We start from the raw sequence: 17,149 nt of genomic DNA on the forward strand, positions 1-17,149 counted from the left end.
ACACATCTAGGTCGCGGTTGACTGATCTGATTTCAGACCACGTTTGACCTAATTCCTTTGATAGTGTGAACACACAATGAGTCCTGTGTCACGTTGAAGGCCAACGAAGGCCAACGACTCAACACGAGTTCAGTGTGAGTATTTGATTCTGTCATTAAATGACAGATTATTGAATTATTGATTGTTGCCGTAGCCTCTGCGTCAACTTAAGTATTAACCACCTAGAAGCCTCATGGCTACTTCACATGTCACACGGATGAGCTCATGACTTTTATTTGGAAAAAAATATGTCTGCAGAAATAACCTTTACAGAAACAACAAACAAGATGAAACTAGATCCTGCCTGTTTTCATTCTTGGGCCCTTAAGTAGTTGTACGACTCTGATAGAGCACTGATTTTGCACTGAAGTGTTTTATAATTAAATGTTTTAGTTTTAATTAACCTAAATAAGGTGTTGTTGTGAGAGTCTTTTTAGTCCATATCAGTGCTGCTACCACATCCAGTAACCTGGCAGAAAGTAAAACATCAGGTTTGGAGCTGAAAACCATGCAGGACTACTTGTTTCCCACAAAGAAAAACGGTCGGGAATTAATAAAGGAGTGGACCAAGAAATATAAACTATTAAGTCTGTTACCAGGTCTCAGACTGCTGAGGGCAGACGGTGCAGAGACCGAACGGTTCAGACAGACCAGAACACTCATACAACACCCAGGACTTTAATTTCTTCCACTTCATCGCTGGTTCATCATGTGCCTGTTTTTATCCTGGGAGGCGGTCAGCCAAGCACACATTAATAATAAAGAAACTGCTGGTCTTCAAGTGAAGGGGGCACCTGGGACCCTGGAGCACAAAGAGCATCACACATAGAACATTAAGGAACACACACACACACTCAGTAATGCTCTGCATAATCATAGCGCACCGAAGCACATACCTGTACATGCTTAAACAAGAATATACACAGGTCAGGCATAATATTATGACCACTGTCAGGAACATTTTGGACCTTGGCCTTTATGTGGGTGTTACTTAGACATGTAGCACCCACCTAGACCAGACCAGACACCCCCACCCCATAGCAATGACACTCCTTGATGGCAGCAGACACAATATTATGTAGGTTTTCCTTGTGCCTCCAAAACAGTTGTGACTGAGACATGGACCTTCTGAGGGTGTCCTGCCATATCTGGTAACAGGATGTTGTTAGTCCTAGTCCTATGGGTTGAGATTGATTTGCCTGTCAGTGGTCATAATGTTGTGGCTGAATCTCCTTTGTCACAGCTGATTATGGGGTGGTTTTAATCCCACAGCGGACTAACTCACCTATATTTTGTAGAGGTCGAGCTGTGCAGCAGTACCGTTTTGTAAATGTAACGCTGGCATTTTGGCATTAATTTCAGAAATTACATCTTGGAAGACATTTGTCATGAGAAATGTTTCCCCCTGTTGAGTTGCATAACTGTCTCGGCTGTAGGTGGAGTGGGCTGTGATTAATACTGTCACTCATACACATATTTCCATATCACACCACGGTCCAGTGAGAGAAGTCAGGCTATTTCTAGGGATCCTGCTCAAGGATTTGTGGTGGTCCCAGGACCCCAGTGTTGGTCTCTGTGGAGTTTGACTGCGGTTTTCCGTCTGAGTGGGTTGACTTTATCAGATTGGTGAAGTGTTTTTGTGTCTGTTGTTTAGTATTTCATCATGGGCTGCACCGTTCAGCCACAACATTATGACCCAATATTGTGTAGGTCCTCCTTGTGTCTCCAAAACAGTTGTGACTCATCAGAGAACGGACATGGACCTAGTGGGGGCAGGGAGCTTTGAAATGGATCATTATAATACCGAATAGATACAAATGTTTTCTGCTTGATTAATATATTCTCTCATAAACAGCTGAACTGTAGCTGACTTATAAAAACTGCTGTGTGCTGAACTTTAGAAAGGATGATTGGAGTAAACCACAGCATCCTGTGGAAAGTTTTGACAAGACGTTCTTCTGTTTTTTGCTTTATCTGACAGTTATCGCTTCTGATGTATTGTTAAGGGCAGGAAGTTCAACAACATAAATACAGTGGGATCACATGCGTGTGTTTACATGCACAGCTTAATGGTGCTATGCTCAAAATTCGACTTTTTTAGACGATGGGAACATGTCCTCCTCCTCCTCCACACTAGGTGGCGATATGTGTCTTGTCACGGGTTAATAAGGCCCCCTTTGTGTTTGACTTTTACGTCAAATAATGAAACAACTGGAGTCATTCACGCGGACAACAACCAGATCTGTAATAGTTCAGCTTTTTTAATCCCGTACGTAATGTGTGCGCTACTTATGTTGCAGGTAAGATGGCGCTATCCCTCAGGTGGTTCTTCTACCGGCTCTGTTTACCTTCTTCTTCTTCTCTAACTGACTTTCTTGGATGTTTTTTTTTTTCTGGGGTCATTTGCCAGAGTAGCGGTTGTGGAGCATGTGCACACGTGTTATCCAGTTAAAGTCTGATTAAGGTGTATACATGCCAGGGGAAATCGATTTCCAATCCCATTATCTGGGTGTTTTAATCGGATAAGGTGAACACTAATTTTAGTCAGAGTAACGCGTTTACATGCACTTAAGTTGTCCAGTTAAAGTCGGATTAAGGCAATACATTTTTTCTTTTCGGGTGCATGTAAACGTACTGAGTGATGTCCATTCCAAATTACAGAATGATCGTCCTGTGTCTTTCTGTCCTTCAGAGTCTGTAATTCATATTCTGAACCACTAACTAAGCAAGTCAGAAGTTCATGTACTTTGTCTTGCTTACAAATCTTGTCTGGGACTGGGTTTAGAGAGAAAAATATCAGTTTAAGTTCCTCCTTAAATGTGTAATTTAACCTGATTCTAGAGTCAGGCAGGGTTTAGAAGCTCCTATTATCCAATTGTTTGAAATATTTCAATGGAAATTAATTGAGATCACAGTCACACTCTCCCCACAAGGCTTTAGGCTTTTGACTTTTATTTTTTGCTCCTGTACTGAGGAATACTTCACTCGTTTGGCTGCAAGGTCACAAAAAAATCTGAAATACTGCACTTTTTACAAAGTGCTTCACAGCAATCTGCTATTTTAAAGACAGGCACATAAAACAAATTAATAAAGGCAGAACTAATTAAAAGCAAATCAATCGAAATACAGTTTGGAACTTAATTAGAACTAGTAATTAAAGGCTCTTTGTCTTAATCTGTGGTCTTCAAAAGAGATCACAGACAAGTTATTACTTAAATTGCATTGTCATAGGGATAAAATAAAACACTGAATCTTAGCTTTAAAGTTACATTAATGCACCTCCACAAGAAACAATGGAAGGCCAACCCAAAAAGTTGACTCAGTCAGAGTGAACTTTTTAAAATAACACTCAAGGTCTCTGGGAGTGAGTGTTTTAGTATCTCCTGCAAAGTATACGTTTTCCTTGTCCATTCTTGCAAAAACAGTCCATTGAATTATGCTAACCGGCGTTTACAAGCTACAGTGTTTGACTTGTTTTGCCTCCAGCTAAGCCCCGCCCCCAAAAATATCACTGTTTATAAACTGAGGCAGAAGAACATTTTTTCTGCTGCTAAACTCCCCTGTTTCTACACTGGTGAAGTGACTTCATCAGATAAAGAAGCTGGAAGAGTTGGCGAAAGTTTGGATATTTCATCCTGTTCAGCTCCTCAACTCCAGCTCAAATCCCGTCATTTCTAAACATCCTTGTCCTTCCCCAGGTGTGATAATCGTGCCCAGCGCTGGCGTGGGCATCGTTCTGGGCGGCTACATCATCAAGAAGCTGAAGCTGGGAGCTCGCGAGTCCGCCAAGCTGGCCATGATCTGCAGCGGCGTCTCTCTGCTCTGCTTCTCCACGCTGTTCATCGTGGGCTGCGAGAGCATCAACCTCGGAGGAATCAACATCCCGTACACCACCGGGTGAGGAACTGGGAGGCTGGAGTTCTCACAGATTAGAGAGAGATCACGTGGTGGTGGTGGTGGTGCGTTCAATGCCCTGTGATTCATCACGACAGTAGTTTGTAAAAGTTTGAGAGAATAATATTGGAGATGTGTGATATAGCCCCGATTTCAAACTTTTCATACCACAAAGTTCTCAAACTAATGAATTTATTTATTAATTTTGTTTAATTTATGTATTATTTTCCTGAAGTAGTTGCTTAAACCTTTGAAGAACCATTAAAATCTTCACTCAGTCATAATCAGGATCAGTGTTGCCACAGTTACCTTGAAAAAGTAATGTGATTACTGATCACTCCTTTAAAAGGTATCTTAGTTACTTTACTGATTACTTGACTTTAAAATTAACTAAATTAGATTACAAGTTTTTATTAAAAAGGCAGCATTTTCTCTTCAACTTACAGCCCGACTAACTTCTTTTGCTTCTTCTTCGTTTTTTATTTGGCAAGAAGGAGAAGAGGTTGTGACACTACAAGGAGCTGGTTTTGGTTTATTATGGCAGTGCTGATATAAATACCTACAAACACAAATCAGCATATATCATCATCATCATACCAACCATCATCCAGAGTGTCAGTGTTTCAGTCAGAGGCGGTCGTTTGTTGACTCCATCTCGTCCTTTGTCGTGTTAAGTAGACAGTGGTAGTTTTTTTTTTTTAATCGTCCCATCTGTGGCTGATGTCAGAGAGGAAGCACGTGTCGGGATCGGTGCAGGATAACGAGCCAGTAAACGGAGGCGTTTTCTTTTGGACAGAACGTCCCTGAGAGCGATTACATGGCAACCATGGAAAATGTCCAAGGACAGCTTGGCAGCGGAGAAGATCTTTGGCCAACAGCCCTCTGTTTTTTTTTTTTTCCCTCTCATGTTCCTCCCTCTGGTCATTACTTCCCCTCTATCTTTTTTTGTCTCTTTTCTTTCCTTTCTGCTACTTGTGTTTGTTTATCTCTTCTTAATCTGTTCCATTATCCTTCCATCTTGTGTCCACATCTGTCTGTCTTCCTTTCATTCATCTATTCCTCTCTGGACTTTGCCCATTTCCTCTTCTGTTGCACATCTCTTTATTTCCCGTCCTCCTCACTCTTCCTCAAGTTCTTCACTTCTTTTTCCATCCTTTTATTTCTCGTTCAGCCTCGTAGTTTGAAAACAAACCAGACGTCATCTTCCAAAACCAGAAATCGCTCCTTCCAAATGTTTTAATATCTGAATATCTTTCTTCCCTCTCCAGACCTACGCTCACTATGACCCAGAGGAACCTGACCGGAGGTTGTAACGTCAACTGCGGCTGTAAAATCCACGAGTACGCTCCGGTCTGTGGATCTGACGGCATCACGTACTTCAACCCCTGCCTGGCCGGCTGCAGCAGCGTGGCCAACGACAGCACCGGGGTAAGAGACCGTGGACTCTTCTTCTTCTTCTTTGACAGGAAGAGGAAGAAGACACTACAGGGATGGGGTTTTTGTTTTTGAGACCAGAAATAATAAAATAACTACAAGAGATTGGTTTTGGCTGCAGCCTGATATCGATCAAGACGTCCTGAGTACGAGAACTTCTACTTTTCTCAGTCAGTTTTTACACTTCAGGGTGAAATGATTCACTACGATCCGTCTTCAGATTCTTCTTGCGTTCCTCAGCCTCACAGCTGCATCTCTTCCTGGTTTCAGAAACCACTAGGTGGGCGGAGCTTAACATTAAAATGAAATTAAAATATTAATTGCACATCAGTAAATTTGTGGCATTCTGTTGTAAAAGGGACCTTCAGACTCAGCCCTGACCTTCCTCTTCTTCTTCTTCTTCCTCTTCTTTATTATTTTCTTTGTCCTCTTCATCTTTGTATTCCTCCTCTTCTTATTCATAATCTTCTTCCCCTTCTTCATCATCTTCTTGTTTGTCTATTCATTTTTTAAAATATTTAATCATTGTATTATTTTTATTATTATTATTATTATTTCATTATTTTTATTATTATCGTTATTATTATTATTATCATTATTTTTTATTATTATTGTCTTGGTCAGTTTGTGTGCCTCTTCTTGTCTGACTCTTTATATCATGTGTTGTCTGGTGGGTCGCGGTGTCTGTGTTAACAAACACAAATGCGTATTCATTTATAAAACTTTAGTTCAACTAATAATTCTGATGATGTCAAATGCTGTCAGTCCACTTGATGCTGGTCTCACTTGGACTAATATGATGTCTCAGACTAAAGCTTAATCCCCCCCCGTCCAGATCCGTAACTACTCGGACTGCGCCTGCGTCCAGAGCCGACAGGTCATCACGCCGCCGTCCAGCGGTCAGGGCGGCAACCAGCTGCAGCTCGTCATCGTCAAGACCTACCTGAACGAGAACGGCTACGCCGTGTCGGGGAAGTGCGACCGCACCTGCAGCACCCTCATCCCCTTCCTCATCTTCCTCTTTATCGTCACGCTCATCACCGCCTGCGCCCAGCCCTCCGCCATCATCGTCACCCTCAGGTATCTGGAGGGAACTGTTTCACCGGGAGAGCTTCTAAAATCACCTCCACGTGGTTCTTTACAGCCCAGTGTCCATTTAGTTTAAAGGTTCAAGAAACTTCTCACAGGATAAAACAGACAAATGTTAGTTTTAGATTAGAAATCACAAACATTTTACACGTTTTATTTTTGTCCAGCTTTTCAAGCCCTTTTCTGTTTTACAGAAATCCCCCCGGTTTTAATAAGTTATTTCTATCTTGATAGATGGATAGGTAGGTAGGTAGAAATCAGTCAGTGTTGTTATTATTTGTATATTCTTTCAAATTTGATACTGTCTGTTTATAGTTATTTGTATATATTTTGGCCTAATTCTGCACTACTGTTTTCCATACGTGGGATAAATTTAAAATAAACTTAAACAATGTCTTATTTTCTATATAATGATATAAAATATGGGGCTAATAGGATATATAAATGTAAGTGTACAATATAGACACACGTTAGATAGGTAGGTATATGTAAATAAATGTCTGATATATATGAATATATAGAGGTGAGTATATGAATATATAAGAAATATAACATGCAGTATGTAAAACTTGTGAAACATGTAATTTCATAACAAATTTGAAATGTTTGATAAGAGATATTTGAGCTTGTGCAGAGTGCAGCTACATTTCTAATTTATTTATTTAAATTAAGAACCATCATTTACTCTGCCTCTTAAAATACAGAAAACTTCAAAAAGTACTCTCACATGCAGCTAATTACTCTCCGCTCGCTCTCTACTAAACCAGAAAGAGTTTACTGTGAGAATACTCAAGAATGTGGCCCAAAATTAACCTTAAATGAGGCGGTGAAGTTAATCTTGTCATATTAGAAGTTAAATGTTGTTGTTGTCGTTGCAGGTCTGTAGCGGAGCAGGAGAGGCCGTTCGCTCTGGGAATGCAGTTTGTTCTCCTCAGGACTCTCGGTGAGCAAACATATATATATAAAAAAAACATTTAAAAAGGCAGATTATTAGTGGTAGATCTTTAAAAAACAAACAAGCATCAGCTAAATGCGGCGGTCGTAAATGTGCAGCGCATCTTCTGACTGCTGACCTGCCATTAGCTGATGAGACGTGGTTTATTAGATGTCACAGTTTCCCTGAATAAGGAGCCAGGAGGTAAATTAGATTTGATGAATGGGAAACTGAGAAAGCTGCTGTCGGTCTGAATTAGTCTGAGGATGGTTGGAAACATGAACCCAGTAGACAGAGAGGGATGGAGGGGAGTGAAAGGTTTGATTCTACAGGTTTTCATTTAAATCTGATTTCATTCCTCCTTCCTCTTCATCCCCGTCTTCCCCTTGGCCCTTGAAACGAAGAGTGGATGGGGCTAAAACGCTAAAGAAACAAGACGCTACTCGGTTATCGTTTGGGTTATCATCCCTTGCCGCTAGCTGGCTGTTATGTCAACGGACAAGTGTCACGGTGCGGAGTTATCTGTGTACCAGTTACAGAAGTCTGAAAACAAGATGGCCGCCTCCATGAGAGCTCTCGCCTTATTCAAAACTTTTAATTGTTTAATTTAAATGTAGAAAAAAAGTTTTACCAGGCTATTGTTTTTAGCTGTTGTTAGCGTGACAAGGGCTTGTAGTTCCCATATAACACATGAAAAACTTAACTTACACTGTAACAGCATTTCAACATGTGTATGTGGTAAAATACTGTCTGTCCGACAGACTTAAGGCAACAAAAACTAATCAGAAGAACTAATAAACGGAATATTACAGGAGCTTCTAATTACTGTTTACACACGGGGCGGCCATCTTGGAAACTCAGCCTGGGGGTTAGTGAGGATTTTCTGAGAAGAAAATACAACATCGGGGGTTGTTGAAGTTTGAAATTCCAACTCGGAAATGATGACTTCTGAGTAGAAGTGGAATGCACCATCATAAACAACCACAAAAAGGCCACACATACATTGATGTGAGCCATCACTGGTTTACGTGAGGGATGCTGGGAAATTTCTCGTAGCCCTTTGTTTCAAGTGTGGTCCCTGATAATCTGTCACTCAGTTTTTTGCACTTCCACATGTGCTTCATCACTCAGACCTGGAGGTTACTGCTTGGTAGTCACATATGTCATCACTTCTTACCTGCTGCTGTCCGCTAGGCTAGTTAGCTGGTGTCTTCTCGCTTGTTGCTAGCTGGTAGTAGCCTGCTGGACAGATTTTTTTTCCAGTTGGACTCGATTTCCAAATGTGTCTTGCCCCGAAATTTGGTGTAAGGGTGAAGTGTTGGTTGACATATAGTCGCACGTCCCATCACTTTTTACCTGCTGCTATTGGCTGGGCTAATTTGCTAATTTGCTTTTGCAAATTCTATGATGGAAACTTGTTTATTTATGCTTATTAGCTTGATATGATGCACAAATTTAACAAATTTTGCCAACAGTAACGAGCCAAAACGCCACTAATAAACAAGACGTTTTAGATTTTGTCACTCACTGGTGACTTTATTGTAATATACAGTAAAACAATCCCTGTGTCCACATATGAGGACGTAGTTTATTTTTAAAAAACAACTTCCCGTTCGAAAGTGATGCCTAATTTTTAAACATCTTGGATCCTGCTAATCCCGAATACCTTGGAGAAATTAAAAATGTAGTACAAATAAATCAACCCCCCAAATGGTTTGTAACATCTCATCGTGTGTAATAATGAATGTTATCTACTTCTTCTTCTTCCCCCTCCTCCTCTCAGCCTACATCCCGACCCCCATCTACTTCGGCGCCGTCATCGACACCACCTGCATGTTGTGGCAGCAGGACTGCGGCGTCCACGGCTCGTGTTGGGAGTACGACGTCACCTCGCTGCGGTTCGTCTACTTCGGCCTCGCCGCCAGCCTCAAGTTCCTCGGCTTCCTCTTCATCTTCCTCACCTGGTACTCCATCAAGTACAAGGAGGAGCGGGTGGAGCGCTGGCTGAAGCGCCACCTGTCGCCCGCCGACACCGTGGGCAGCCTGGTTTGCCACCCGGGCGGCCACAAGGGCCACGCCCGCACCCGCTCCTGCCCCGTCAACATCCCGCGCACCGACCCGGCCGCGCTGCCCGCCAACGGCCCGCTGCGCGCCGGCCCCCTCAACCGCGGCGTCAGCACCCAGAGTTGCCCCGGCAACGAGCTAAAAGCAATAACTCCTCCTCCTCCACCGCCTCCTCCTCCTCCATCTTCTTCGGTGGGTTCCCCCGCCCCGGCTCGGTCCCTGGAACACGTTTCAGTCCGGGTCTGATCGAGGCCGGATTTCTAAGTTTAGTCGGCATCACTGAGAGGGGGGAGGGGAGGGAGGGATGGAGGGGTTGTTTATTCCGACCGGACCCTGAGACCAGTACCAGACATGAATAAATAAAAAAAACAAAAAAAAAAACAAATCAAATCTGCCAGGGTGGTGGAAACGTCAGTGAGTGGACGAAGCTTTGGATGGAGGACAGTTCATCACCCCCCCCCCAACCCCCCCACCTCCCCTCCCCTCGCCCCACCCTCTCCCTCCCTCCCTCCCCCCCCACCTCGGCAGTATGTGCCTTCTGTCTCCACCGTCCTCACATGGACACAACAAAACACACAGGAGGAGGAAAAGAGTCCCTGAACGGATACCTCAGCATCACCGGTCCTCCTCCTCCTCCTCCTCCTGCTCCTCCTCCTCCTCACGGCTCTGTGATTCTTCTTCTTCTCCTTCCTCTTCTCGTCTTTCCTCTCCGTCTCCTCCTCCTCCTCCTCCTCCTGCTTCTTCTGTTCTTTCTTTCATTTCTTCACCGTGGTGTGAACACGTTTCTCTTCTCTACATATCGCCGCTCTCTCTCTCTCTTTCTCTCTTAAAAAAAAATAAACAACAACAACAACACAAAGGCAACAAAAAACCAAACCTAAGGAAATGTGATACATTCAGATGAAGTGTTAGGAACTGGAAACCGATGGCATGGTGCTACGTGTAAAAAAAAAATAATGTGTAGAGTCCTTTTCTTTTCTTTTTCCTGTTCTTTTTGGTCGTATTATTAGTTTGTTTTTACGGTTGAAAACACTTGAAAGAAGAACCAGACTGGACCACAGGTCACCTCCTCCTCCTCCTCCTCCTCCTGACACAATCACTCGTAGTGTCACAGCTGGAAGTCGGATTATTCGGGTTTGCCAGTTCCATACAACACATCCGTACATCCGACTGATAAGTGGCTTAACCTCAAAATGCATTTTTCTCCCAGACGAGTCTTCAAGAATCCTCGGAAAAAAATAAATAAATAAATAAAAATAACGGACATTTGTCCTCAGATAAAGGAGTAGTTGACCACGCTGTAGCGTCGTATTCTCTCCCTACGCTCCTCCTTATTTAATGGTAACGGTCATCTGGTCTGAAACAAGAAGATTAGCAGCAAAAAAAAAAAAAAGAAAAGAAAAATGAGCTAAATCCCTGGTGCCGTGCAGCAGATGCGTCAATCGGAATTTATTATTCTGTTCACGCCTTGTTTCACCCCAAACCCAAACAGTCACATGACCAGAAACTTAAATTGTTAATTTGGTGGCTCAGGTGGCTCAATGAAGAGTATTCACCAGTGACTACAGGTAAACATAAAGATGGTTACTGTCATTGTAGCAGAGCAACAACAAAATTGGTGTGAAATAAACAGGAGACTTCAAAATAAAACACAACAACTGACGATAATTAGTGCAACAATCAGTCAGTAAATATTAATCCCATTAATAGCATTCAATTCATTTATAACCTGCCTCTAAAAGTGAGTTTACTACAAAATAAATTAGAATTTTTGAGCAGCAGGAGTTTTCTGCAATATTTTAGTTTATTTTTAATAATTGGATGACATGGCCGAGGTTTGATCAGATTATGTAATTATTCACTTGGAATTTATTTTATTTTTTAAATTATTTTTATGGAACACAAAACAAGTGTCAATTCCCCCCTCCAAAATAAATAAATAAAATAAAAAAATTATAATAATAATTCAAAAAAATCAGGACGATAGAAAGTATTCACCAATGGTGAATCTGCCTCTAAACATTTTGTTTATTTCTCCATTAGTTGACCATAAAAACCCATTATTCCTAACTAGTATCAGAGTTGTGATCAGCCCTCTGGCGACACCTGTTGGCTGGATGAGGAACAGCAGCCTGGTCCTGGTTATATCCTGGTAACATTTAGTAAATAATGCCAATATATAATAAAACAAACACCTCTGTGTCTATTGGATCATCCTCCAACCAATTAGACCATTTTACTGTGAAGCAACTCAACTCCCACACACACACAAATGACACGCATTTTTCCCAAATTAACAGTAAAATAACAAAAGCAAATGATAATTACTAATAACTGTGTCATATTCATGTGCACCAATCAGCCACAACATTATGACCACTGACAGGAGAAGTTAACAACATTTAAACCATCTTCTGACAATTCAGTGTTCTGCTGGGACATGTAGCACCCACCTAGACCAGATCAGACACCCCCACCCCATAGCAATGACACTCCTTGGCCTCCAAATTCACTAGATCCTCCCTGAGACCCTGCGTCCTCATATGTGGACATTGAGTTTTGCAAATTCTACAGTTGAAACTCGTTTATTTATGCTTATTGGTTTGATATGATGCAAAAATTAAACAAATTCTGTCAACAGTAACGAGCAACGACGCCACTAATTAGCAAGAAGTTTGAGATTTTGTCACTCACTGGTGACTTTATTGTAATATAAAGCAAAATAATCCCTGTGTCCACATATGAGGACGTAGTTTATTTTTCAAAAACAACTTCCCGTTCGAAGGTGATGCTTAATTTTCATACATCTTGGTTCCTGCTAATCCCGAATACCTTGGAGAAATTAAAAATGTATCACAAATAAATCAACCCTCATTACGTAATCTCCTGCAACAGAATAGAATAATCCCAGGTGTCTTGAAAGGTTTTTTGTGTTGACCTGGCCTCCAGATTCACTTGATCTGTTCTATCCGAATGATTTCATTTGATTTCACTGGTGCACCTCATGAAGTGAGATTGTAGTTCCTTATTTTAAGGCAGATTTAGACGTTTAAAGCGTGAAGATTTATTTCCATCTATACGTAGAGATGAGGTGCACTGTGTTTTCTAGTATTTGTAAATGTCCTCAAAGCCGCCTTAAGTGATATCAAAAGTCATGTTCGGTTGAGGAAAACTCGGTCGTCGTCTGTTTGGAGACGACTCAAGGTGAAAAAGAGAAACATTCGCTGAGGTTTTGAAGCTTTTAAATTACTTTGGTGATGGTGAACGTCCACGCAGACAGAGTGGAGCTCACGTCGGATGCAATAAAAATCCATTTCGGGGTCACGTTTAGGGGAGAGAACAACACAGTAGAGACAGTAGAGTAGAGTCACAACACATTCCATCTTCATGTACAGGATTTAAAAAAAAAAAATAATAATAATCACAACCGTGTCAAATCTCATCGCTTCTTAAACTGCCGTTTGGTTTCTGTCCGTCGCCACAAACCGAGAGGATGAAAGTTTAGATTTAGACGCGTCCCCTTTTAGCCATGGGGACTATTTGTCACGGCGGATGTTGTTTTGTCGCCAAAGTGTGTGCTTTTATATAGTTAATTGTGCTTTGGATACATAATACTTGTCAGAGAGATGTTTATGGGAATTCTTGACTGTAAGACTCTTGACACGTGGTCACATTCAAAGGTTTGAAAAACAAGAAAAATGCTGAGATGGGCCAACACACAGGAACGTTCCTAGCATGTAGCTGCAGCCGAAACAACAAAAACTGGAATTTAGTAGTTTTCTGTACAGATGAAACGTCTCCACTTCCTCCCATCGCTCAGAGCGGAGGCTAGATTCCTGGAGACACGGGCGCCGCCATTTTTTTTCTGTACTGTCTTGACAGTAAAGCCACGTTATCTATGACACGCCCACACTTCCTCTAGACTCACTGCTGATTGGTTTGGCCTTTTTTTTCTTCTTTTTTTTTTTTAAAGGGGAAATGAAGCACTCAATCAAGTTCCGCGCTTAGCAACAATATATAACACTACTGACAAATGTTAGCATATAATGTGCTTTTGTAGGGCGCCGCCATCTTTCCGTACTGTGGCCAGTGATGTCATGGGGTTGGTGGTTCCCATGAAAGATAGATAGCGGAAGTTTTAGTCAGATATATGTAGCGTGGACTTGTTTTATATTTGAACGTTTGGCTACAGCTAGCTTAGCTTACCTGCTACTAACTTTCCGTGAAAGCATCGCCACTTGCAACATGTCCACGTCCCGGTGTATAATATAATGTGGACAGTAGAGGACAGACTGTGGATTAAATGGAGTCTGAAACAACTCCCTAAACCACGGCTCAAAATCATAACCAATAGGATTTATACTGGACTCAGTATGTCTTTCCATTTCATCCTCGTCCATTTTCAACAGCGTGCAGAGGGATCCAGCCAACTCTGTGACGTATTTTGTTATGTCATTTCAAAATGGTGACTCCCTAGGTGGAAATGACGAAAAAAAATAAACATCTTAAATTTTATTTCGGGTATAGTTTGCGGTACAAGGACCAACAAATATAAAGTTGTGACTCGTCAATAAAACTGCAAAGGTCCCTCATGGAAGGGGCGGGGCTTATATGACATACTGCAGCCAGCAGCCACCAGGGGGAGCTCTACTTGCTTTGGCTTCACTTTAGAGGAGATGTCATGACGTTTTTCTTTTTAATTTTTTTTTTTTTTTTTAGTCTATGGCACTGACGACTCACAGCGAGAAGGTTTTGCTTGAGTTTTTACCACATTTTCCAAAGCATTCAACGAGCCTCCCCTCAAAAGACCCATACAGGTTTTATTACCTGCTAAGCTAATGCACTAAATTCAGTCAATTTAACCTTAAAGAAATATCAGGATTTCTGGATATTTGTTTTTTTCACAGGTCTGAAGAAGTATTTTAGACAAGAGTGCATAACAGAAATGGAGAAATAAATAAATATTTCATCCTCCTGTTTGTGATTCCTGCCGTTCATCGCTTTATGTCCTCCTCTGCTCCTTGTCCCGTGGACGGAGGCTGGTTTCTGGTTTCACCAAGTCCAGACTGACCACAGACTTGATTGTGGATCTGTATGAGCTCCTTGAGGCAGATGTAGGTTAGCGGTTTTATCACCTTCTCTTCTTTCATTCTTTTTTTTTTTTTTTTTAAAGCAGTATTGTATTTATTTTAAATCAACAGTGTTTCCGACGGACTGATGAGAGGCAACATGTAGATTTGTGGACACACTGTTTACAGATGCCTTGGATACTTGACTTCTGACAGTAAAAATGTGAAAAAAAATAAAATAAAATAAAACTTACAGAAACTGTGGTTTGTGGGTCGTACCTGTCACATGTTTGCAGAAAAAAAATATTTGGTTTTGAGGATGAAAATTATCATCGTTTTCATTTAACTGTACAAGCAGCTGGTTGTCTAAGTCTGAATATGAAGCAGTGAGGATATAATAATATAAATGTGTATGCAGTGATTAAATACACTAGTTTCTGCTTCTAATTTGTTTTAAATTAGACGCTTTCATGCACCTATAGCCTTTTTGAAACTGGTCAAGATTACCGACTTAATGGATTAGTGGATTAAACGGTCATCCAACGGGTTTCCAGACGAGCGGCTTTGAAGCTCAGCGTGGCGTCTCTGGCCGCCACCATCTTGGCAGAGCCTGACTCAAGACTCTTGACTCCTGGCTAAATCAAAAGTAGTCAAAGAGATGAAGGGCGAATGCAGTGGTAGCCTTTAATTATGCATAACTTTCAGCCTTGGTACAATTTAAATTCTATTCGTGCTGTAAAGCAGGACAGCTTTTTTTATATGTTTTATGTTTATTTTTAGTCTTTAGTCCACCAATATGTTCACTTTCTGCATTGTGGGATGAATAAAGGCATATTTTATCTTATAACATAGAAGTCTATGGGCGTTGAGCCACTGCCTCAAGTGGACATTAGAGGAACTGCAGATTTTGGCACTTTTGTTTAATTGTCTTTTACTGCAACTAATAATTATTATTTTCACAGCTGATACAATTCTTGAAACTATTGACCCTTTATAGGGCACTCATTGTGAATTCATTTGTAAATTTAACATTTTTTATTTTAGGACATTAGAAGACTTTATTATTTGTTTATTTATGTTTTATTTTCATGAAGAAAATCAACATTAATGAATTTACCACATATGGTTCCTTGCTCTTAAGTGGCAAACAAATGTAAACATGTGTTTAGATCATTAGAACATAAGAGCTGATTCAGACCCTTGTCAGCATTATCACATTGGACATCAGGACACTTGTTCTTTGTGGTTCGTAATAAATCAGTTCAGCTCAGAGTTCATTCAGAGGTAGACCTTGTAGACCACATTAGACCCTGATTAGACCTGAGAATGTTTCCTTTATCTTCTTGGATGAATGAAAACCACATGTAGGCACACAATTTAAAATATATGCTGAAGTTACCAAATATGGTTCCTTGCCCCATTAAGGGTTAAATGAAAAGGAAAGTCAACTAATGATTACATTTACTCAAATCATTATCAACTCCTTAGCATTTGTAGTTTGATCTAAATGGTTTGTATAGAAATATTGTCATTTTGTGAAGGAATAGAAGCCGACACATGAAGATATAAACATGAACCCTGTGCGGCGTCCACCATGTTTCCTCAAGGCCGGTTTTGCATCTCAGTGTGACGTCCCTGGCGGCCACCATCTTGGCGGTACCCGAGTACAGTTAAATCACACCCATTTCAAAGATTGTAAAAAAGGTGGTGAGGACCCCCATCTGTAACTCAGCGAGACCACACCCTTGATTATATATAACTTTAAACTTTGAAATAAATTAAAACAGATGAATTATATTAAAATTTTCCAATGTACAGTTGTTCTAAAAGACGAAATCAAAATCACCAAAAGAAATGTAAACGTGTTTATTTCTGCTGTAAAATTGATAATTAAATGGGGATCGACTCAGTTTTGGAGTCAGCCTCTAGTGGCCATTTGAGGAACGGCAGCACATTTGATAAACATTTGTCCTTTTATGCGTATATTCCAAAAAAATAAATTTAGATTTTTATCACAGACTTCACACTTTTTGTATAGTAGTTCACGATTTAATAGCAATGAGACAGATTTGAATTGTTTCAGTTCATCCAGTAAATACTTTAATTAATTTCCAATTGATTTAACCTCCCGAGACCTAAACATTTGTTTGAAATGCGTCTTAATTTCTTTAAAATAAGATCAAAATCTTTAGGCATTTGGGATTAGTAGGACCTAAGATGTATAAAAAAAATTAAGCACAATATCTGAACTGGGTGCAGGTTTTGAAAATAATTAAGTGAACACAGGGATCGTTTCACTGTATATTACAATTTTACATTTATTTTAATTCAAAAGCAGAATTTGAAACAATGAAATCCCAACGTCCTCAAACGAGAACTTGTGAATTTGTCAAATTTTCATGTCATATCAAACTATAAAAGTTACTAAGCATAAACAAACAAGTGTATTGACCCTTCACTACCAGTAGATGGCAGAAAAAAAAGTGTCTCCTTATGAGGACAACAGCACAATAATAATGTCCCCTCATGAGGACGCCGGGTCTCAGGAGGTTTAATATTAACCCCTTTAGGTCTGAGCAGAATTTAGACGACATGAACTAAACTAAAAGAGAATAAAAGACACATA

The 17,149-nt window shown here is 40.6% G+C and overlaps 1 protein-coding gene across 1 annotated transcript in view; it reads left to right on the forward strand.

Annotated features, from left to right (window-relative positions):
- The window catches only part of LOC125010900 (solute carrier organic anion transporter family member 5A1-like), a 32,027-nt gene extending 17,240 nt beyond the window's left edge, over nt 1-14,787 (forward strand). The window contains exons 5-9 of the mRNA XM_047589829.1: nt 3,738-3,936; nt 5,202-5,361; nt 6,203-6,447; nt 7,335-7,399; nt 9,174-14,787. Coding sequence (XP_047445785.1) covers nt 3,738-3,936; nt 5,202-5,361; nt 6,203-6,447; nt 7,335-7,399; nt 9,174-9,700 — 1,196 coding nt within the window. The 3' untranslated portion in view covers nt 9,701-14,787. The remainder of the gene's footprint in view (nt 1-3,737; nt 3,937-5,201; nt 5,362-6,202; nt 6,448-7,334; nt 7,400-9,173) is intronic.
- Nucleotides 14,788-17,149: the final 2,362 nt, after the last annotated feature.

The sequence above is a fragment of the Mugil cephalus genome, chromosome 7 (genome assembly GCF_022458985.1).
Source record: "Mugil cephalus isolate CIBA_MC_2020 chromosome 7, CIBA_Mcephalus_1.1, whole genome shotgun sequence".
NCBI classification, from domain to species: Eukaryota; Metazoa; Chordata; class Actinopteri; order Mugiliformes; family Mugilidae; genus Mugil; species Mugil cephalus.